The sequence below is a fragment of the Lemur catta genome, chromosome 3, assembly GCF_020740605.2.
Source record: "Lemur catta isolate mLemCat1 chromosome 3, mLemCat1.pri, whole genome shotgun sequence".
Classification (NCBI taxonomy): Eukaryota; Metazoa; Chordata; class Mammalia; order Primates; family Lemuridae; genus Lemur; species Lemur catta.
The window spans coordinates 41114810-41139371 of record NC_059130.1 but is presented as its reverse complement, the minus strand read 5'-3'; the positions used below and the strand labels follow the sequence as shown (position 1 = coordinate 41139371).

The following is a 24562-nucleotide window of genomic DNA, read 5'->3' as shown; positions in this document are numbered from 1 at the left end:
TATAGCACTGTTAAGTTTTCTGTCCTTTATTCCCATATGCCTTAAAAATTCTCTGAAAACGAAAATGTTTATGCCTAAACTATAGTTTCCAATATTTTTTTTTTTACCTGAAAAGACAAAAATCCTTTGTCAGATTTTATATTCTGATTTTTGGATTGTAACAGGACAGCCTTTTAACTAAATACTTTTTAAAGTAGTTTTGCTTTTGTGTACTGCTCCATTGTACATGCTAGGTTGAAATGGATGTATTAGTCTTGAGTTCACAAAACAGTGAGCTCCATATTGTTTAAGAGACTTCTGAGAATTTTCCAACTGCTATTTCTTTTGATCTGAAATAATAGACTGCCATACATAAAGACAAAGTTAATATTTTGCTATAGCACACTGCTGCATAATTGTAAACTTAGTAAATTATATTTTGAATTAACTTGTTGCAGTGCAGGTCAGGAACTTACTGGATTCTTTTAGAAATTACAGAGAATAAGAATCTTAAGAATAAGTGAGTGACTTTAGAATTAATTCAGTTCAACTTCCTACCTGATGTAGGACTCCATCCTGCTATATCCCAAATAATTTACTTGGTTATTAAACAGATTCTTATTGAGCCCATACTGAGTATGGGTATTGTCCTGGGAATGTATTAGTGAATAAAATAAAAATAGACTTGTCCCTGCCCTAGTACAGATAGGCCAGTGGTCTGGTTTAGTTGAGTACTTAGTAAGTTGCTCAGTCAGTCTCAGCAAGTTATTTTTTGAATCAAAATATTCACTTTGGGAAGAATTGACATTTTAATAATATTTAGTTTTCCAATCCATGAACATTGAATATCTCTTCATTTAGTTAGATCTACTTTAATTTCTTTCCTTAGTGTTTTGTAGATTTCCAATTATAGATCCTATACATATTTTTTTAGAGTTATACCTAATTATTTCATTTTTTCCCTGCTATTGTGAATGGTATATTATTTTTTTAAATTTCAGATTCCAATTGTGTCATTGTTTGTAGGAAAGACATTGACTTTTGTATATTGACTTTGTATCCTGCAACTTTTTTTTTTTTGGAGACAGAGTATGACTCTGTTGTCCTGAGTAGAGTGAGTTGCCATCAGTCTAGCTCACAGCAACCTCAAACTCCTCAGTTCAAGCGATCCTCCTGCCTCTGCCTCCCGAGTAGCTGGGACTGTAGGCATGTGCCATGATGCCTGGTTAATTCTTCTATTTTTGGTACAGATGGGATCTTGCTGTTGCACAGGCTGGTCTTGAACTCCTGAGCTCAAGCAATCCTCCTGCCTCAACTTCCCAGAGTGCTAGGATTACAAGCGTGAGCCACAGTGCCCTGCCTCTCCGACCTTCTTTATACTCGCTTATTATAACAGTTGTAGGAGGGTTTTTTTTGTAGATTTTTTTTGGGTTTTCTACATTGACAGTCATGTAATCTGTGAATAAAGACAGATTGATTTCTTCCTTTCCAATTTGTATACCTTTTATTTCTTCTGATGTTAAGTCAGAGTGGTGAGAGAGGACATCCTTGCCTTGTTTCACTAATCTTAGGGGAAAAGTGTCCAGTCTCTCACAATTAAGTATGATGTTGGCTTATGGTTTTTGTAGATTTTTTTTATTAAATTAAGGAAGTTTCTCTCAATTGCTAGTTCACTGAGAGTTTTTATCATGAATGGGTGTTGGAGTTTATCAAATGCATTTTTTCTATCAATTGATATGATCATGATTTTTCTTTAGCCTGTTGATATATTTGATTACATTGGTTAGTTTTTGAATGTTGTGCTGGTCTTGCATACTAGGTATGTAATTCTTTTTATACATTTTTGGATACGATTTTCTAATCTTTTATTAAGGATATTTCTATCATTTAGAGATGTTGGTCTACAGTTTTCTTTTCTTGTAATCTGGTTTTGGTATTAGGGTAATGTTGGCTTCACAGAATGAGTTACAAGTGTTCCCTCTGCTTTCATTTTCTGGAAGATATCATGGAGAATGGATATTTTTTTCCTTAAATGTTTGGTAGAATTCACCAATGAAGTTATCTTTGTCTAGTGCATTCCGTTTTTGGGAGGTTTTTCATTATTGTTTATTCAATTTCTTTAAAAATATAGAGCTATTCAGGTTGTCTATGTCTTCTGGTGTGAATTTTGGCACTTGTGTCTTTGAAGGAACTGGTCAATTTCATCTGAGTTACCAAATTTATGGGCATAGAGTTCTTGATACTATGCATTTATTATCCTTTTAATGTTCAGGGGATTGATAGTGATGACATTTCTTTCATTTCTTTTTTTTTTTATTCTTATTTCAGCATATTGTGGGGCTACAAAAGTTTAGGTTATGTATATTGCCCTTGACCCCCCCACCCCCTTTCATTTCTGATGTTGGTAATTTGTCTTGTCTTTTTTTTGTTTAGCCTGGCTAGAGGTTTATCAATTTTATTGATCTTTTCAAAGAACCAGCTTTTGGTTTTGATTTTATTTTTCTGTATTACTTTCCTATTTTCAGTATCACTTATTTCTGTTATATTTTTTATTTCCTTTCATTTGCTCTCTTCTAGTTTCCTAAGGTTTCTAAGAAATCTTACATTATAGATGTTAGATTTTTTAAAAGGATATTTATTTAATGCTAAACATACTTATTGAAGAAGACTTTGGCCTTGAAGTAATAGAAAGCTTCACTCATAATCTCTATCTTACGTCTTTCTAGGGTCGTGTCCCTTGAACTGACTTCTGATAGGAACAGTGCCTTGTTGTCAATGACTTTGGTGTCAGGGTCCATGAGAAAAGAGTCATAAGCTGGTATTTTGGCAATGTTGCCTAGATTTGCCCTAAATGGGGAGGACTGGGTGAGAGCAAAGTGTATCTGGTCTTCCGGCTTCCTTTTGATTAGTACTAGCATGACATATCTTTTTCCATCCTTTTATCTTGACCTTTCTGAGCCTCTGTATTTAAAGCGCATTTCTTATACATAACATATAGTTGGATCTTGTTTTTTTAATCTACCATGACAATTTCTGTCTTTTAATTGGTGTTTTTATTTATTTATAATATTTTATTACAGAGACTTTATTTTATTATGTCAAGTAGCTAATGTTACTTTAAGGATCAGAACTAATGGATTTTTTTCATAAGTTAGACTACACAGTCTATTATTATTAATCAACTAACTGCATTATGACTGCCTTAGAGATCATTCTTAGCATGTTTTAATCAGGTCTGGTCACCCTCAAAAACAAAAATTTCTGGGAGTATAATTCACATTTAAAAACTATTAATTAATGGCTTACAAATAGTTGTATCACACAAACCTAGGAAATTAATCATTTTTGTTGGTTCTTGGACATCTAAAGTACTATAAATGTATATTTATAAACTGAATATTTTTAAAAAGTGAGTATAAAAGTATTAAATATATTTGATGCATTGTGGGATGCTTAATATGCCATGGAAAGAATTTACATGCATATAAAAGTACGTCAAATAAAATTTGGCAGTTATTCTATAATAAATGGATTTAAAAATCTATGGAAGTATAATTTTAAAATTCCCAAAATACTTGAAATTAGACCTCCGAGGGCATTTTCTCCAGATAAAGCCTAATGTTAGGGACTTGCTTTGTCCTTTGTTAGTCATCTTTATGTATGCCCAGATGCTTGACTTAAAAACTCATCATTATATCACATTAATTTCTTCTATAATTTGTTAAGTTAAATACAGAGCTTTATTTTCTCAAAAGTGTGCTTATAGGCAGTCATAGATAAACAGATACATACATACATATGTGTAAAAAGCTACCTTACAGAATGATTCCCCTCTAAAGGCCACCTACCCTAGAAAAAATTGCCCTTCAACATGGGTGTCTTCAAAGTATTCTTACACTGAGGAATGCATAACTGTTTCTGTCTGAGTTAGTCACAAATTGTAAAGCAGACCTCAACTTCCTAGGCCTTATAAATGTGCCAGATACCAGATAGGTACTTTTCTCTAAATGCAAGAGGTAGATTTTAAAATATCTTTAAAATTTTAATATTTTAGTAAATATTAATAAATCCATTTATTAATATTTAATGTGTCAAATACTTCATTTAACACATTACAATATTAATAAATTTCTTTCTTTTTTTTTTTTTTATTTCAGCTCATCATGAGGGTACAAAAGCTCAGGTTATATATATTGCCCGTGTCCCGCCCATCCCCCTGAGTCAGAGCCTCAAGCGTGTCCATTCCCCAGACAGTGCGCCTGGTACTCACCATGTAGTCATACCTCCATCCCCTCCCCTCATGCCCCACCTCCCCGAGTCAGCACCTTCAAACATGGCCATACCCCAGACGGTGCGCAATGCACTCATCATGTAGGCATACACCCATCCCCTCCCCCCACACCCGCCTCAGTCTGATATCCAGTTGGTGTCATTCCCCAATGTGCATTTAGGTGATGATCAGGGAAACCCATTTTCTGGTGAGTACATGTGATGCTTGTTTTTCCATTCTTGGGATACTTCACTTAATATAATGGGTTCCAACTCTCTCCAGGAGAACCAAAGAGATGCCGTATCACCGTTATTTCTTATAGCTGAGTAATACTCCATGCTGTACATATACCACAGTTTACTAATCCATTCGTGAATGGATGGGCACTTGGGTTGTTCCCACATCTTTGCGATTGTGAATTGTGCTGCTGTAAACATTTGGGTGCAGGTGTCTTTGTTATAGAATGACTTTTGTTCTTCTGGGTAGATACCCAATAATGGGATTGCTGGATCGAATGGTAGGTCTACTTGAATCTGTTTAAGGTATCTCCATATTGTTTTCCATAGGGGTTGCACTAGTTTACAGTCCCACCAGCAGTGTATGAGTGTTCCTGTCTCTCCGCATCCACGCCAACATATGTGGTTTTGGGACTTTTTGATAAAGGCCATTCTCACCGGAGTTAAGTGGTATCTCACTGTGGTTTTGATTTGCATTTCCCTGATGATTAGAGATGTTGAACATTTTTTCATATGTTTGTTAGCCATTTTTATATCTTCTTTTGAAAAATTTCTATTCATGTTCTTTGCCCACTTTTTGATAGGGTTGTTCGATTTTTTCTTACTGATTTTCCTGAGTTCTAAATATATTCTTGTTATTAGTCCTTTGTCTGATGTGTAGTATGTGAAAACTTTTTCCCATTCTGTAGGTTGTCTGTTTACTCTCATGACTGTTTCTTTGGCTGTGCAGAAGCTTTTTAATTTGATCAGGTCCCATTTATTTATTTTTGTTGTTGCTGTGATTGCCTTAGGGGTCTTCTTCATAAATTCTTTGCCTAGGCCAATGTCTGTAAGAGTCTTTCCTACATTTTCTTCTAGGATTCTAATAGTTTCCCAACTAAGGTTCAAGTCTGTTATCCACCGTGATTTGGTTTTTGTGAGAGGTGAAAGCTGTGGGTCCTGTTTTAGTCTTCTACATGTGGCTATCGAGTTTTCCCAGCAACATTTGTTAAATAAGGAATCTTTTCCCCAGAGTATGTTTTTGTCTGCTTTGTCAAAGATTAGATGGCTATATGAGGATGGTTTTATATTTGGATTTTCTGTTCTGTTCCACTGGTCTGTGTCCCTGCACTTGTGCCAATACCAAGCAGTTTTAATAATCACAGCTTTGTAGTATAGTTTGAAGTCTGGCAAATTAATACCTCCCATTTTGTTTTTGTTGCTTAAAATTACTTTTGCTAAACGGGGTCTTCTCTGGTTCCATACAAAGCGTAAAATTATTCTTTCTATATCTGTGAAAAATGATGTTGGTAATTTAATAGGGATTGCATTGAATCTGTAGATAACTTTGGGCAGTATGGACATTTTAACAATGATGATTCTTCCGATCCACCAGCATGGTATGGTTTTCCACCTATTTACATGTTCTGCGATTTCCTTCCTCAGTGTTTCGTAGTTCTCCCTATAGAGGTCCTTTACCTCCTTAGTTAAATATATTCCTAGGTATTTTATTTTCTTTGTTGCTATTTTGAAGGGTATTGAGTCCTTAATTTGGTTCTCCGATTGACTGTTATTGGGATATATGAATGCCTCTGATTTGTGTGTACTGATTTTGTAACCTTAGACTTTACTGAATTCATTGATCAATTCCAGGAGTCTCTTGGTTGAATCCTTGGGGTTTACTAGATATCATATCATCAGTAAAGAGTGAGAGTTTGATCTCGTCTTTCCTTATTTTGACTCCCTTGATTCTGCTCTCTTGCCTGATAGCTCTCGCAAGGACTTCTAATACTATGTTGAAAAGTAATGGGGACAGTGGGCAGCTTTGTCTGTTTCCAGTTCGAAGTGGGAATGCTTTCGATTTTTCCCCATTCAGTATGATGTTGGCTGTGGGGTTGTCATATATGGCTTGTATCATTTTTAGATAGGCCCCATCTATGCCTATTTTGTTAAGCGTTCTTATCATAAAAGGGTGTTGAATTTTGTCAAATGCTTTTTCTGCATCTATTGAGAGGATCATATGATCTTTATTTTTGTTTCTATTTATGTGGTGAATTACATTTATAGATTTGCGTATGTTAAACCATCCCTGCATCTCTGGGATGAAGCCCACTTGGTCGTGATGGATTTTTTTTTTGATAAGCACTTGGATTCCATTTGCTAGGATTTTATTGAGAATTTTTGCATGTATATTCATAAGGGATATTGGTCTGTAGGTTTCTTTTTTTGTTGTATCCTTTCCTGGTTTTGGTATTAAAATTATGTTGGCTTGGTAAAATGTGTTGGGGAGAATTCCATCCTTCTCGATATTGGAGAATAGTTTATGTAGGATGGGCACCAGTTCTTCTTTGTAGGTATGGTAAAATTCAGGTGTGAACCCCTCTGGTCCAGGGCTTTTCTTTTTGGGAAGGTTTTTATTGCTGTTTCGATTTCAGATCTAGATATTGGTCTATTCAGGAATTCTATTTCTTCCTGGTTGAGCCTGGGAAGGCTGTGTGTTTCTAAAAATTAGTCCATTTCCTCCTCATTTTCCAATTTGTGTGCATAAAGATTTTTGTAAAATTCATAGAAGATGTCATGTATCTCTGTGGCATCAGTTGTGATTTCTCCTTTCATGTTCCTGATCGAGGTTATTAGAGTTTTTTCTTTTCTGCTCTTGGTTAGGCTAGCCAGAGGTGTGACAATCTTGTTTATTCTTTCAAAGAACCAACTTTTTGTTTTATTAATTTCCCTTATGGTTTGTTTGTTGTCCTTTTCATTCAGTTCTGATTTGATCTTAATAATTTCTCTCCTTCTGCTGGGTTTGGGGTCAGTGTGTTCTTCCTTCTCCAGCTCTTTGAGTCTATTCATTAGATTGTCTATTTGTAAGTTTTCTGTCTTTTTGATATAGGCATTTATGGAAATAAATTTTCCTCTCAGGACTGCTTTAGCTGTGTCCCATAGATTTTGATAAGTTGTGTCTCCTTTGTCGTTTAATTCAAAGAATCTTTTGATTTCCATCTTGATTTCTTCATTTATAAAATAATCATTCAGGAGAAGGTGTTTAGCTTCCATGACTTTGAGTAGGAATGAGAGTTTCTGTTAGGGTTCATTATTACTTTTATTCCACTGTGATCTGAGAAGATGCATGGTATAATTTCTATTTTTTTAAATTTTTTAAGACATGCTTTATATCCTAGGATATGGTCAATCTTAGAGAATGTCCCGTGAGCTGATGAGAAAAATGTATATTCAGTGGACTTTGGGTAGAATGTCCTGTAGATGTCAGTCAGGCCCATTTGTTCTAGCATTCTATTTAAGTCCATTATTCCTTTGTTTATTTTTTGTTTGGAGGGTCTATCGTGTACTGTCAGTGGCGTGTTAAAATCCCCAACTATTAACGTGCTGTTATCTATCATTTGGTTCAAATCAAGTAGGGTTTGCTTTATGAATCTGGGTGCACCTACGTTCGGCACATATATATTAAGTATAGTTATGTCTTCTTGTTGAATTGTACCCTTCAGCAGTATATAGTAACCATCTTTGTCTTTCATTACTTTTATTGATTTAAAAACTAAATTATGGGAGATTAAAACCGCCATGCCAGCTTTCTTTTGGCTTCCATTTGCTTGAAATATCGATTTCCACCCTTTTATTTTTAGTCTAAATGCATCCTTGCTGGTTAGATGAGTTTCCTGAGGGCAGCAGATACTTGGTTTGTATTTTTTTAACCATTGGGCCAGTCTGTGTCTCTTGAGTGGGGAATTCAAGCCATTCACATTTAATGAGAGAATTGATAAGTGAGACTGATTTCTGTTCCTCATGTTGGGTTGAATTTCATTATTCTGTTTTCTCACTTGAGCCATTGTGATAACTGGGTTTTTATCTTCTCTTGCGTAGTTTTATATTCGTGGGTCTTTCTTGTGCTGGTCCGTGTGTACCTCTGTTTTGAGTACTTCTTGGAAAGCTGGTCTTGTCTTGGTGAATTCTCTGAGTTTTTGTTTATCTCAGAATGTCTTAATTTCACCTTCATGTGTAAAGCTGAGCTTAGCTGGGTATAGGATTCTAGACTGGGCATTATTCTGTTTCAGAAGAGTGAGAATGGTGCCTCAGTCTCTTCTTGTTTGTAACGTTTCAGTTGAGAAATGTGGCGTAATTCGGATGGATTTTCCTTTGTAAGTTACTTGTTTCTTTCTCCTTACAGCTCCAAGAATGGTCTCTTTAGTGGAAATTTTGGTCAGTCTGATAACTGCATGATGTGGTGTCTTCCTATTTGGTATGAATCTTCCAGGGGTTCTTTGAGCTTCTTGAACCTGTATATCTAGAGTTTTGGCAAGGCCTGGGAAATTTTCCTCAATTATGTCTTCAAATAGCTTATCCAACCCTTGCTTATTGTCTTCTTCACCCTCAGGAATGCTGATAACTCTCACGTTAGGCTTCTTCACATAATCCCACGTTTCTTATAGACTCTGGTCTTTTCTCTCATTTCTTTGCTCCATCTCTGTGACTGACTTATTTAATTGGAAAGTGTTATCTTCGATCTCTGAGATTCTTTCTTCTGTTTGATCTACCCTGCTCTTGAGACTTTCCACTGTGTTTTGTAGCTCCCTGAATAAATTCTTCATTTCCAGGAGTTCAGTTTGATTTTTCTTCAATATTTTGATTTCTTTAGTGAATTTTTCTTCCAAGTCCTGGATCTTTTTTGTGGTTTCTTTGTGTTGGTTATCCATTTTTCTTGCATAATATTCAGCTTATTTATGATCCATGTTTGAAATTCTTCCTGTGTCATGTTGCTATTTCGAGTCTGGTTTGTGTCAATTGGTAGATAACTAGTAATCTTCTTTGAAGGCGAGGTTTCAGCTTGATTCTTTATACTCCCAGAGATCTTTCGCTGAGCCCTTCCCATCTGGATCAATCCTTAAGTCCGTTCTTTCCGCTTTATCCTGAATATAGGCACTCTTTGCATGCTGATCTTGGGCTGTGCAGCAACCCAGGTAAGCTGCCTCCTCTGTCACTAGGGGGAGCCCTTCACGTGTTGTTCAGGGTTTTGCTACCTCAGCTGGGGGGTTGCTCCTGTTGGGTCCAGCCCCAGAGAATTAATTTGACCTCAAACCGGTTTGAGAGTCCCGTCTCTGGGCTGTTCTACTTGCAGACAGAAAGTGACTTTTTCCTTGCCTCTTGTTCTCACGAGGTGAATTCTGCCTCTCTCTGCGCAAAAGACAGTGGCTAGGGGGAGGGGGTGTGCCCTCGATTGCCCAGCGCCCCGGGTGCTGCAGCTCCTGGGGGCGATGGTCCGCCCTGCCCCAATTTCCGCAAGGTCCCCACTCCGCTCCCTTGCGACTGGGGAAGCCCTTAGTGTTCATGCAAAGGGGGAGCTCCTAGTGGAGGTCCATGGACTAGGGGATGGAGCTGCCCTGTTCCCAATCGCTCCACAGCGGCTAGGCTGTGGACCCCGGCAATGGCAGCTGCCTGCCCGCCGGTCGCTGGCGCTGGGGGCAAAAATGTTCAGGGTCTGGCAGGTGCTGGAGGAGTCGGGGATTGAGGGAGCCCAGCCGTCCGCATAAAGGAGACAGTTTGGCGTCCTCCAGGTGTCTTTCGATGTAGCCCAGTCCGAACCCTCTCCCATGGGTTGCAGTCTGCCCACCGAGCTCTGGGGGCCAAAATGCCTCCCGCTATTGTCTCCTCTCCACAGAGCCCCGCGTCTCCCGCCTTGATTCTGCACTGGCTTCAGCCAGATCCCTAACTGAGTGGGTGTGGGAGTCAGTGGGGAAACAGGCCGCTTTCCTGTGGAGCTGAACCCACCTCACTCTCTGGTGAGGCGAGTACAGCCGTCCCACGCTCCCCTCTCTATTGTCCGTCCTGCGCTCTCCAGATTGTCACGATCTGATTTCCGGTTCACGTCAGTCTTTTCTTGCTCTCTGTGTCCCATGCTGATTCTCCATGGATTCACACCACTGTTCTGGTGGGGGAGCGATCCTCTAGCGCTGTGGCAGAGTGAGATCCATGCCTTCCTCTCCAGGAGCACGAATCCAGGAGGTCACCAGCACTCCGCCATCTTTCTCTCCAATAGTTGGTATTTTTAGTCTATTCACATTTAAAGTGATTATTGATATACTTGAATTAAGATGTATCATATTTCTACCTGCTTTCTATTTGTTACATTTACTCTTTCCTTTTTTCTTTGTTTTTCTGTGTTCCCTGGTTTTAATTGAGCATTTTATGTGATTTCATTTTAGCTTTTCACTTAGTGTGTCAATTGTACTTTAAAAAAGGTTTTTCATGATTGTTTTAGAGTTTGCAATGTATATTTTTAACTAATCTAAGTTCATTTTTAAATAACGTTGTACTACATATAACCCATGTATGTGTAGTATAAGTACCTTATAATGGGCTATTTCTATTCACCCTTCTTTTCCTTTTTCCATTGCTGTCATTCATTTACTATATCCACATGCCATAATCATCTACTACATTGTTATTCTTCCTTTTATTATATAGATCCATGTTTTTGACCTATATAATTTTCCTTCTGTCTGAAGAACCACTTTTAACCTTTCTTTCAGGACAGGTCTGCTGGTAATGAATTTCCTTGGTTTTTGCTTATCTTAGAACTTGCTGTGATTAAAGAGCTATAATAAGGAAGTGGCAGGGGCAAGGGTTTATTTGGCCTTGCGAGTCCTGGCAGAGTTTGGATTTTATTTGAATTGTATTGAAAAGGTTTTAGTCTGGAGTTTTATTGTAATTTATTTTCTAGAAGATTTCTTTGGCAGCTTTGTGAAAGGGTAACACAGATTGAAGGGAGGAAACTGGAGGTAGGAAATGGGTTAGGAGGCTTTTATAGTAGATAAGAGCATTGCTTGGACTAGGGTGGTAGAAGTAGACATGAAAGAAAATGGATAGATGTGGAGTTTGTTTTGGAGATGGGGATGACATGACTTGCTGAAAGAGAGTCATGAAAGGAGTGAAAAAGTACAGATGAATCAAGGATGATATCCGGATTAGTAGAAGGTGGTGTTATTTACTGAAATGGGAAATCTGGACTAGAAACAAGTTTGGAGGAAACAGTAGGAATTCCATTTTGGTCACATTTCATTTAAGGTATTGATGAGACTTTCATGTGGAAATATCAAGTAGAGATTTAGATTTCAAGACAGGAATTTAGAGGAGACATTTGAGTTGGGATAGAAATTTGGGAGACTGTCAGCTTATAGATGGTATTTCAAACCATGAAAATGAGAGTTCTTAATATTACTTAGAGTGTGTGACAAGCGAAAATGGCTCAGGACTTGAACTCAGGGAATTTCCAACATTTAGAAGTCAGGTGGAGGAGCAGCAATCTGAGAAGGACTTGGAGAAAAATTGATCACAGAAAGACATCTGGTATATGTGGTATCTTGACAATCAAGGATCCATGGTGAAGCCCAGAAGAGTAAAGACATGGCTTGTATAATAACACATACTGTATTTTCAGAAACATATTATGCAAAGTCAGAAAAACCTTTAGAGGACAGATGAATGTGTTTGAAGGGTTTTAAAAAGAAAGGATATTAACATGTATAATGGAAATAAATTATGTCTAGCTAATTACACTAGCCTAGGAGTATAATTATTCTTTCCTTTGATATTCTTAGAAATTTTGATTTTTTACATAAAGTTGGAAAGTAATTCATTTTTTAAAATGGAACTTGAAACTGGAAGTATATATATATTTTTTTGCCAAGAGTAATGGTGTTAGTGTCACCTCATGGCAAAATGGAATATTGCAGCCATATTTATATGCAATAATGAAAGAAGTAACCTGATTAGAAAGAGAAGAACATTTCTGGGCATTTAGGCATGGATCAATAGACTACCATGTTTATGAGGTCCTGTGTTTCTTAGCCCCTAGCCTGTTTGCCCTGCCCTTCTATCACATTACGCATTTGGTTACTGAGCAGATTATTTAATATATGGTTCTTTTTTGTCTTTCAGGTTTTAGCTCAAATAGTTCCCTCTCAGTGTTCTTTCCTACCACTTACTGAAAGTTGTCCCTACATTCCCTACAGTTACTCTTTGGCAGATTAACTGTTTATTTTCATCATAGCCTTTAGAGTGATTTGGAATTAACTTATTTGCTTACTTTCTTGTTTGCTTGTTTTTCTTACTAGTATGTACGCTCCAGGAGAGCCAGTTGCCTGTCTGCTTTATTCACTCCTGTAACCCCAGGGCTGAGAGTGTCTGCTCCGTAGTGTGTATCTTCAGTCAGAATTAGTGATGTGAATACATGAACTTCTGGAAATGATAGAGTGTTGTTTGTATGGTATAATGTAGATATCTATCCAGAAAGCAGAATTATACTATATTTGATTATTGAAATATTGTTTGCTACACAATGTGAAACTTTTTTGGTGCTGATAAGTGGTAATGTGTCTGGAAAAGAAAAATTTATGTCTTAGGATATTGAATTCTATATTAGTCAACTTCAGTGATCCAGAAAAAATATTTTAAAGTATAATACTTGGTCTTGAAAAGATACTTTTTTTGAATCATTTAGATTTAATTAATAAAGTAATGTTGGTGAATGCATTTTTGTGTATGTGCATTTGTAGGTATTTCTAGTATCATTATTTTCTCTATTAAAATGAACAAAAACAATATTTCTAGGAGTTATAAGAGAGAGGGTCAAGTAAACAGTGGTAAATATGTTTAGTGAGATATGGGCTGGTTAGTGTTGTTTTTCAGGGAACAATATGGTTCTTTCAGTCTGGAAAGGCAGGGTGAAAAGAGAGTACATTTCCATTATGTGGCCCAGTCCAAGAAGGTAGCTTCCTTAATTTTGAGATAATTATCTAGCCAGCAGGATTCTTCTTCACACAAACCATTTTTAAAGCTTCATTAGCTCATGTTTTTTAATTAATTCATGTTTTAAATCAATAGTTTTTTTTTCATCCCTATGGTTTTGCCAGGTGGATGTGGAAAGACAAGTTTGCAGAACTGAAATGGAGGTCAGAGCTTCATTACAGAAGGTTAGTGGGTCATCTGATTCTGTGGGTACACTGAACAGTGAAGAATTTGTTTTGGTTCCTCAGCATGCAGATGATACTTCTACAAAAGATGAAGAAAAACCTCAACTGAAGGTATTTTTAACTTTTCTACATATGTATGGTACTATTTTTAATTATTATTTTTAAAACCATTTGAAATGTATCTCAGGAGGATGGGTAAAATCTAAAGGTTTTTTTTTAAGTAGTGACCTTGAGAATAAAATTTTTAAAGTTTTTTGCTTTTGGTTATTTACCTTTTAATTTGTAATTTTAGGAAGAAAGAATAGAAGAGAAAAAAGAAGAGAAGGGATAATTATTTGGTAAATTAGACTGACCAGTTAAATCTTACATTAATGTATCTGGGTATTTTTCTCTTACTTCTGGGTTTTAGAAGTTAATTATATGAATAATTGTTTTACTTTACATCAGAGACTTTTTACATTTATGGTTATTATGTTTTAAATCAGTTGATAACATTCTGGTATATGATTTAAAAGTTGACTTATCTGAATATTTTCAAAGCATATATCTTATATTTTTAGCAGTAGAATTTTTATTTGGATATAGTTCTTTTTCTTTTTCACTTTTGTGTTGCCTTTCCTAAATCAAAGAAGAGGAAACAAGCAAACCCAGGTATGTTTGCATGAGAATTGTATAACTGTCCTCTAGAAACAGGAATAGAAAAATTAGTCAAAAGTGCTACATTTTATTTATGACTTTTATTTAGTATTAACTATGGCATCAAAGGTATATTAGTTTATCAGCCTTATAAAATATATTGTAAAAATGAGATTATTAAATACCTATTTTGTATTATGTTGAGAATATATTGTTTTATAATTTTATTTAATTATTAATGACTTTAGTTTTAGATATTTGTACTTTTAACATTTCTGTCTTTAAGACACCATTTATTTACTTTGGCTTTGTGTCTCACCTTCTTTTAAGAAGATGAGTCAACTTAAATTTAAGGAGATTAGCAATGCTCCTTGGCAGCTAGCAATTTGTAAAGAAATCAGGATTATTTTTATGCTATCATAACATGAAATATGACCTTTTAAGTGATATTCACAATAGACCCCGTCTATTTACTTATCCATTTTTTCCATTTAAAACACATAATTAAGGTTATCTGAATTTTAGGATGTTTTCCTAAAAATTAAAAATTAAAAAAAAGGAAATCTCTGCAAATAGGAACTTCTATCAAATATAGTAGAAAACTACCTGAAATATTTTATAAAGAATGCTTTTGTGAAACTAATAATCCTCCTCTAATTTTGTTGGTTTTATAATTTAGGATTTTAGTGTATTATATCTACGTGAAATTAGATATAACTCTACAAATTTTTAGTATTTAATAACTATATTTATATTTAAATTGTTTTAATTTCTTCTGGAAATGAAATATTTTCATAAAATTAAGCTTTAGAACCATAATACGATTGAAACAGAATTATCTTGCTTTGTCTATAGATAGTTTCTAATGGTGATGAACAATTGGAAAAAGCCATGGAAGAGATTTTGAGAGATTCTGAGAAAGGGCAAAGCAGTCTTCTTGTTGACTGTCATAGTTCCAGTGAGGTTTCAGAACATTCATTTGGAGATGTTATAGCCAGCCAAACAAATAAGCCATCTCTTCAGTTAATTCTGGATCCGTCTAATACAGGTACTGTATTAAACTCTTAGGAGGTATAAGAGAAATGGGATAAAGTGATAGTGAAAATTTTAAGACGAAAATTAGAAAATCATATTAGCTTTATTCAAGCTTTCACTTCTGGTTGAGAGTTCACATTTTGGTTCTTACGTTTCTGCCTTTATTTCTGCCTGTAAAATTAGATCTCAATGTTCTTTGGGAACAGGGACTATGTCTGGGTTCTCATTTTACCCCCAGTAATTGGCACATGATAGATCCTCAGTAAATACTCATTGAACAAATGGATACATTCTTAGGCATCAAGAATAGTGTAGTGGACATAGTCTTTCATAAGATGTGCCTTTTTATTCAGTTTGACTATACTTACTTAAAATTATAATTGGTAAAAATTCTACATAAAATAGCATATTAACTCCATCAGTGTATTAAATAATAAATATATCCATGAGTGGGTAGAATTTGTACTCTTAATACCATTTTATGAGTTAAGATGCTTTTGGCTGTAAGAGATATATCCAAAACTAACTACAGCTTCAGCTGACTTAAACACAAGAGGTATAGTTTGATCTGGGCTCTGATGATACTTTTTGGAAACTACTGAGCTCTAGTATTCTCCATGTCACCTTTCTCCTTACCTGTCTTTCCTCATGGTTACAAAGTGGCTACCAGCAGAAATTGGTGGATAATGCAAGACGGTCTGTTCATGCCTGGTGGCAGAGAGAAAGGCTTCATTCTTTTACTGACTGAACAAAAGTTCTGAATTTCACTCTGATTGGACCAACTGAACCATTTTACAGTAGTCAATGAAATGACATGAACTTACAGGTATAGGCCTGGGTTATATTCAGACATCTTAATAAGTCATTCTGACAGAGGGGATGGGATTATCCTAATAATCCCATGGTTTAGGGAACTCATGGGTCTATTTCTGAATCTTGGTACAGGGTAAGTATAGGCCAGATTGCTAAACAATGGGGCAATGATGGAATGTGTGTAGGGAATGTAATCACAATGCTTACCCTGTCAAGGTAAATCTGTCAATGTAATTTATCAGTATTAGTATGAGCGGTAGAAAAATCCATCAGTATGATTTACCACATAAAGTGGTGAAAAGAGAAAAAAATATATCAGTAGATACAGAACAAGCATTAGATAAAAATCAGGATCTCTTTTATGTATACACACATACAAAGTTTTTGGCAAACTGAGAATAGAACAAAACTTTCTTAACCAGATAAATGATATCTCTCAAAATCTTATGTTATATTTTTCCCAAAATTTTAAATGCATTACCATTAAGATGCATCTAAACAGAAACAGGACATGATAGCTGTCATCATAGCTCTTTGGCATTATACTGGAGAATCCAGTCAATGCAAGTATTCCAAGGTGAGCTGATCTATGTAAAGCTACCCTCAAAGTCTGAGAGAGCTGAGAGGAAGAAAGAGGCTGACAAATCCAGTTTCTCACAAAAAACCCCACATTATTTTTAGTTTTTCATTTTTTTTTTTTTTAGAGATAAGGTCTCTCTCTGTCACCTAGGCTGAGGTGCAGTGGTATGATCATAACTCACTACAGCCTTGAACTCTTGGCTTCAAGTGATCCTCCCGCCTTAGCCTTCTGAGTAGCTGGGATTATAGACGTGTGCCGCCAGGCCTGGCTAATTTTTTATTTTGTTGTAGAGATGGGTCTCGCTGTGTTGCACAGGCTGGTCTCAAATTCCTGGCCTCAAGTGATTCTCCTGTCTTGGCTGCCCAATGTGCTGGGATTGCAGGCATGAGCCACTGGCCCTGGCCAGAAAAAAAAAACATTTAATAGGGACTTACCTTGCCAGACAAGAGGAGATGGTAGTTCCTGGTGCCATTATCCCCTAGACCCAGGGTTTATATATACCATACCTAAGGGTGGGATTTATGGTAGTAATAGATAAAATAGAAATCTTAGAGGCATTTCCTGAACAGGGGTTAATCAGAAGTCAACCTGGCAAATTTGCATTCAAGATGGAGTTGGTTTAGCCTCCACAGCTAGATGATAGGAAAAAGAAATGAGGTTTGATGATTTGAAAGGAAGAGAAAAAGTTGTCACAATTTGTAAATACTTAAGAAAGTGAATGGACAAACTGTTAGATGTAAAGGCTTTCAGGAAGGTTAGGAGCAATAATAGAAAATAAAGACTTCATTCACAATATCAACAGACATAATAGATATCAAGGAAGAAATAAGAATTTATTCAAAACTTTAATAATGAAAATTATAAAATGTTATTGAAGGAAATGAACACCAGAATGAATGGGGAGAGTTGCCATATTGATTCATGAAGGGAGCATTCAAACTTGAAAAAATGTCTTTTATCTCCAAATTGGTCTATAACTTGAGTGACAATTCCAAATTTTTAATTATTTTTATAAACTAAGTCTAAAATATAGATGAGTAGAGGTACATGGTTAGCTAAGATAATTTTTAAAAAGAACACCAGATATTAAGATATACTAAAAGTTACAGCGATGAAACCAATATTGGCTTGTTATAGAAGTGAATTACTAGAACAGAGTACCAGAAACAGATCTATGTATATAAGGGAATTTGGTGTATGACAAAATTAGCTTCACAAATCAATGGGGAAATTATGGATGGTCAATAAATGGTGTTGGGGCAATTGCTTCTTTGAATGGAACAAAATAAAATTAGGTAACTAACTAATATACAAAAATTATTATTAGTGTATCAGATATTTAAATGTGAAAAATAAGCCTGTAAGAAGAAAACATTAGAGAATATTTTTGTGGTTATCACGGTAGGAAAAGCCAAACCAGAAAAGGAAAAGATAGTTGCTTTTTAATACTTAAAATTTAAATCTTCTCAATGAGAAAGGTGCTATAAGAAATATGGTTAAAGAACAAATGACAGGCTAGAAGATATTTGCAATGTATCAGTGTGTGTGTTGAGTGTCTCTAGGACTACTCTCTGGTTTGGTGATTTGTAACAAAGACTCACAGGTCCCAGCATGTAGTTGTACACACACAGTTAGAGTTAAGTTCGAAAGTATTTAAGCCACACACATAGACACACACACTTTATTATATATTTTTATTAAAAGTACAAGATTAGAAACAAAGTATCAGTTTTTATTGGTTCTTGATTAAGGGTACATGGGAGATTATATTATTCATTATGCTTTGCTTTATCTTTGAATTTCTTAAATCCCCACCCCTCCTAAAAAACTCAAAGCATACTGTTATCAACATTCATACATTAATAATTAAGCTTTTTTGGTTAATATATTAATTAAAAGGAAGGAATACCTTCTGTTTTCTAATGTAATTATGATGAGTTGTTGGAATAACTTACTCCTTTCAATAGCTTAAGATAATATGATTCCTATTTCTGAGCATATCTGTAGGCACTGTGTATTGTGTACCTTTTTATATTCTTAACACCCATTACACTGAAAACATTTTTTAAAATGTATCTTTCAGGCAGTTGGGTGGTTCATGCCTGTAGTTCCAGCTACTGGGTGGGCGGCTGAGGCAGGAGGATTACTTGGGCCCAGGAGTTCAGGGCTTCAAGGCTGCAATGTACTATAATCTCATGCCACTGTACTCCAGCCTGGGTGACAGAACTAAACTCAGTTCTGGTCTAGTTCTTTAAAAAAAAAAAAAAAAGTATTTTTCACTGAATTTCCAGTGGGTAAAAAGAATTTCTTTTGCTTTAAAAGTAAGTTTTTTGTATTTTTTCTGGTGATGCATTTTTCATTTTCATTTTCAATAAAAGGACATTTCTGCTGCCTTTTTATAGTTGCAGTCAATACAGTTTTTGCTAATAGCACTGTTTGTTTAAAAATGACAACTAACTTCAGTGGCAAGGAATGGTCTGGAAAGTATATAGACAAGTGGTCTAAGCTGATCATTCAGTATACAGTATGTTGTTTGCCAGTTATAAAACTGGATAGATGAGAGCTTTTGTTTAAACATTTTGATAACTTGGTTTTTGTCATTTGCTGATCTTGTATCCTGGCCACTTGGGTTCCACTCTAATAGGAAATCTTTGCTGGTTTAGTGCTATGTGCTAAAATACTGTTTGGATACAGAGATGAGTCTTCCTTGTTATGTTCTGTGTATACTCTTTGCATGTTTCTATAGGAAAATAGGTGAGAGAATTAAAGAAGTATGATTTGAATAGGATTGAATTTATATTTATTTAGGTGGAATTGAATCCGTTACATTGGTGTGTGATTTTACCAGATCTAAAAGTCTTGCCTTGCTAAAAATATTTTTGCTATTTGCCTGCTTAACTCAGGATTTTCACTAGTCATAATCCAAAAGTTACCAATGAGGTTTGTCGACATGAAAGTTGCAGTTATAGTATATTTAGTTGTGGATGGGATAGGATGTAAGTGGTGCCTCAGGTGACATATACTTGCCATAATAGGTTGCTGAAAGGACTAGCCCTCAAAATGTTTGTGTATTTAGGGATTAATTTGATATATATGGTATATTTAGTCTTTTTAGACACTATTGATACATGTTGGGAATAAAAAGAGAAGATAGAACAATTCTTTCCCTTGAAAAGCTAATAAGCTTATAATTAAGAACAGAATAAGAACTACACTTTGCTATTCATTCATGTTATTCCAGACCTTAATAGAGGTTAAGACATGGTATCTGGAGTTCAGACCTCAGTTTGAACCCAAGCTCTACCTTTCTCTGGCTACATGACCTTGGGCAAGTTTTTTAATCTTTCTAAGACTCAATTCTTCATCTATAGAGACAAAAAATAGAATTTATACCATAGGTATGTTGGAGGATTAAATGACATACATATGAAGTTTTGTAAAATGCATGACACAAATTATGAACCTAAGAAAATATTTATCATCATCTTCATCATGAATAGAATTAGAAGCCTTGAACCCCAAAATAAAGTCACATAAAATCTTAAGTCTGGGCCCAATGATTATAATACATCTGCTTGAAATTAGTGTGAGGCTGGGCAGATGCCTTTAATCTTTGTTGAAGCACCTAGGGTGAACCTCTGAATCTCTATGGAGTAATGGTCTTTGAAAAGCATTTAAATTGTCTTACCCTACTGATTAAGTAGCTGAGGCCCAGAGGGGTTAAGTGATTTGGTCAGGCTCATACAGCTATTTTGTGACAGAAATGGGATTAGAATGATTCATGCAACACAATAGAATAAATTCATTGCATATATTAAGAAAAACTTAGCATATTAGAAATAGCCCGGCTTTACCTTTCTTTCAAAAACACATGTTCTTGCAATAAAGCTATAAAAAATTAGTTTAATATATTCTGTTTCCAATAATATTTAAAATCTTTATAAATTTATTAAAATAATCAATGTTTTGGTTTGGCTTTTTTAGTCAGAATAATTATTTTGAGATTCATCTATGTTGATGCATGTATCAAAAGTTCATTTTTTAAAAAATTGCTGACTAGGCAAGAGAGCAGAATCAAGGGTGTCCAAATAGGGACAGAAGAGATCAAACTCTCACTCTTCGCTGATGATATGATGTTATATCTGGAAAACCCCAAGGACTCAACCAAGAGACTCCTGGAATTAATTAATGAATTCAGTAAAGTCTCAGGTTACAAAATCAATACACACAAATCAGAGGCATTCATATATGCCAATAACATTCAATCGGAGAACCAAATTAAGGACTCAATACCCTTCAAAATAGCAACAAAGAAAATAAAATACCTAGGAATATATTTAACTAAAGAGGTAAAGGACCTCTATAGAGAGAACTATGAAATACTAAGGAAGGAAATCGCAGAACACGTAAATAGGTGGAAAACCATACCATGCTCATGGATTGGAAGAATCAACATTGTTAAAATGTCTATACTACCCAAAGTAATCTATAGATTCAATGCAATTCCTATTAAATTACCATCATTTTTCACAGATTTAGAAAAAATAATTATACACTTTGTATGGAATCAGAGAAGACCCCGTATAGCAAAAGTAATTTTAAGCAATAAAAACAAAATGGGAGGTATTAATTGGCCAGACTTCAAACTATACTACAAGGCTGTGGTTCTTAAAACTGCCTGGTATTGGCACAAGTGGAGGGACACAGACCAGTGGAACAGAACAGAAAATCCAAATATAAAACCATCCTCATATAGCCATCTAATCTTTGACAAAATAGACAAAAACATACTCTGGGGACAAGAATCCCTATTCAATAAATGGTGCTGGGAAAACTGGATAGCCACATGTAGAAGACTGAAACAGGGCCCACAGATTTCACCTCTCACAAAAATCAAATCACGGTGGATAACAGATTTAAACCTTAAATGGGAAACGATTAGAATTCTAGAAGACAATGTAAGAAAGACTCTTACAGACATTGGTCTAGGCAAAGAATTTATGAAGAAAACTGCTAAGGCAATCACAGCAACAACAAAAATAAACGAATGGGACCTGATTAAATTAAAAAGCTTCTGCACAGCCAAAGAAACAGTCACGAAAATAAACAGCCTACAGAATGGGAAAAAATTTTCGCATACTACACATCAGATAAAAGACTGATAACAAGAATCTTTTTAGAACTCAGGAAAATCAGCAAGAAAAAATCAAACAATCCTATCAAAAAGTGGGCAAATGACATGAATAGAAATTTTTCAAAAGAAGATATAAGAATGGCTAACAAACATATGAAAAAATGCTCAACATCCCTAATCATCAGGGAAATGCAAATCAAAACCACAATGAGATACCACTTAACTCCAGTGAGAATGGCCTTTATCAAAAAATCCCAAAACAACACATGTTGCCGTGGATGCGGAGAGACAGGAATACTCATACACTGCTGGTGGGAATGCAAACTAGTGCAACCCCTGTGAAAAGCATTATGGAGATACCTTAAACAGATTCAAGTAGACCTACCATTCGATCCAGCATTCCCATTATTGGGCATATACCCAGAAGAACAAAAGTCATTCTATAACAAAGACACCTGTACCCGCATGTTTATAGCAGCACAATTCACAATCGCAAAGATGTGGAAACAACCCAAGTGCCCATCAATCCATGAATGGATTAGTAAACTGTAGTATATGTATACCATGGAGTATTACTCAGCTATAAGAAATAAAAGTGATATGACATCTCTTTGGTTCTCCTGGAGAGAGTTGGAACCCATTATATTAAGTTAAGTATCCCAAGAATGGAAAAACAAGCATCACATGTACTCACCAGAAAATGGGTTTCCCTGATCATCACCTAAATGCATATCGGGGAAGGATACCAATTGGATATTAGACTGAGGCAGGGGGTGGGGGGAGGGGATGGGTGTATGCCTACATGATGAGTGCGTTGCGCACCGTCTGGGGAATGGTCATGCTTGAAGGTGCTGACTCGAGGAGGTGGGAGGTAGGGGGAGGGAATGGAGGTATGACTACATGGTGAGCACCAGGTGCACCATCTGGAGAATGGACACGCTTGAGGCTCTGACTCAGGGGGATGCGCGGGACATGGACAATGTATATAACGTGAGCTTTTGTACCCCCATGAAGAGCTGAAAAAAAAAATTGCTGACTAATATTCTGTGGTATGGATATGTTTTGTTGAGGTCTGTTTGGGTTGTTTACAGTTTTTGGCTACAACAAATAAAGGTACTGTTTGTAAGTAGGTCTTTGTACGGACATATACTTCAGTTTCTCTTAGATGAATACGTAGGAGTGGAATGGCTGTGTCACATGGTAGGTGTACATTTAACTTTTTAAGGAACTGCCACACTGTTTTCCAAAGTGGTTGAACCATTTTACATTGCCGCTAGTAGTGTATGAGAGTTTTAGTTGTTCCACATTCTTGCCCACATTTGGTATGGTCACAATTTTTAAGTTTTAGGCATTTTAGTAGGTGTGTAGTGGTATTTCATTGTTTTAATTTGCATTTCCCTAATGACTAATAATGTTGATAATTTTCCCACATGCTGTTTGTCATCAATATATCTTTTCTGGTAAAGTAACTATTCAAAATTTTTTGCCCAGTTGTATATTGGATTAGTTTTCCTATTATTGAATTTTGAGTTCTTTGTAACCTATATAAAAGTCCATTATCAAATATGTGATTTGAAAATATTTTCTCCTAGTCTGTGGCTTATCTTTTCATTGTCTTAACAATGTCTTTCAATAGAAGACGTTCCTAATTTTGATTAAATTCAGTGTATCAGTTATTTCTATTATGGATTATGCTTTTGGTGTCATATCTAAGAAATCTTTGCTTAACTCAAGGTTACAAAGATTTTCTCATGTTTTCTTCTAAAAGTTTTATGGATTTAGGTTTTACATTTGGATCTGTGATCTATTTTGTGTTACCTTTTTTAATAAGGTAGGAGGTATGAGTCAACATTTTTTTTTAGTATGGGTGTTCATTGTTTCATTGTTCATTTGTTGAAAAAACAATTTTGTCTCCATTAAATGTCCTTTATATCTTAGTTAAAAATCTATTGACCATGTATATGTGGGGCTATTTCTGGACTTTCTGTTTTGTTTCATTTCTCTGTATGCCTATCCTTTTGTCAATACCATGCTGTCTTGATTACTGTAGCTTTATAATAAATTTTAAAGTCAAGGAGTGTGTATCCTCTAACTTTATTCCTTTTCAAAATTATTTTTTACGTTTTGAAAAAATTTTATTTTATTTTTTACTTTAAAAAAATTTTAATTTTAATGATTATTATTTTACTATTATTTAATAGTCGTATATATTTATGGAGTATATGTGATATTTTGTTATAGACATAAAATATATACTGATCAAATCAGGGTAATTGGGGTATCTGTCACATCGAGCATTTATCATTTCTTTGTTTTAAGGTTATTCCAATTCCACTCTTTTAGTTATTTTAAAATGTACAATAAATTAGTGTTAATTACAGTCACCCTATTGTGCTACCCAATACTAGATCTTATTCATTCTATAAAACTGTATTTTGGTACCCACTAATCAGTTGCGCTTGATCCCTGCCGTCCTGCTACCCTTGCCAACTTCTGGTAACCATCATTATACTTTCTATCTCCATGAGTGCATTTTTAATTTTTTTTTATTTTTATCTCCCACATATGAGTGAGAACATACAATACTTGTCTTATTTCACTTAATGTAAGTGAAGTGCCTGGCTTATTTCACTTAATGTAATGTCTTCCAGTTCCATACATGTTGTTGCAAATGACAGGATTTCATTCTTTTTTATAGCTGAATAATATTCCATTGTGTGTATGTACCACATTTTTTTTATCTATTCATGTGTTGCTGGACAAATAGGTTGATTCCATATATTGGCCATTGTGAATAGCACTTCAGTAAACATGGGAGTGCAGGTATCTCTTTGACATACTGATTTCTTTCCTTCCTTCCTTCCTTCCTTCCTTCCTTCCTTCCTTCCTTCCTTCCTTCCTTCCTTCCTTCCTTCC

The 24562-nt window shown here is 35.4% G+C and overlaps 1 protein-coding gene across 3 annotated transcripts in view; it reads left to right on the top strand.

Moving 5' to 3' along the window:
• The window catches only part of RABGAP1L (RAB GTPase activating protein 1 like), a 646139-nt gene that overhangs the window by 59777 nt on the left and 561800 nt on the right, over window positions 1-24562 (top strand). For 2 of the 3 annotated variants that reach the window (XM_045547314.1, XM_045547316.1), the window contains exons 3-4: window positions 13389-13559; window positions 14940-15132. In XM_045547314.1, the coding sequence (XP_045403270.1) occupies window positions 13422-13559; window positions 14940-15132 (331 nt within the window). In that variant the 5' untranslated portion in view covers window positions 13389-13421. The remainder of the gene's footprint in view (window positions 1-13388; window positions 13560-14939; window positions 15133-24562) is intronic. The other variant, XM_045547315.1, reaches the window with a different exon arrangement.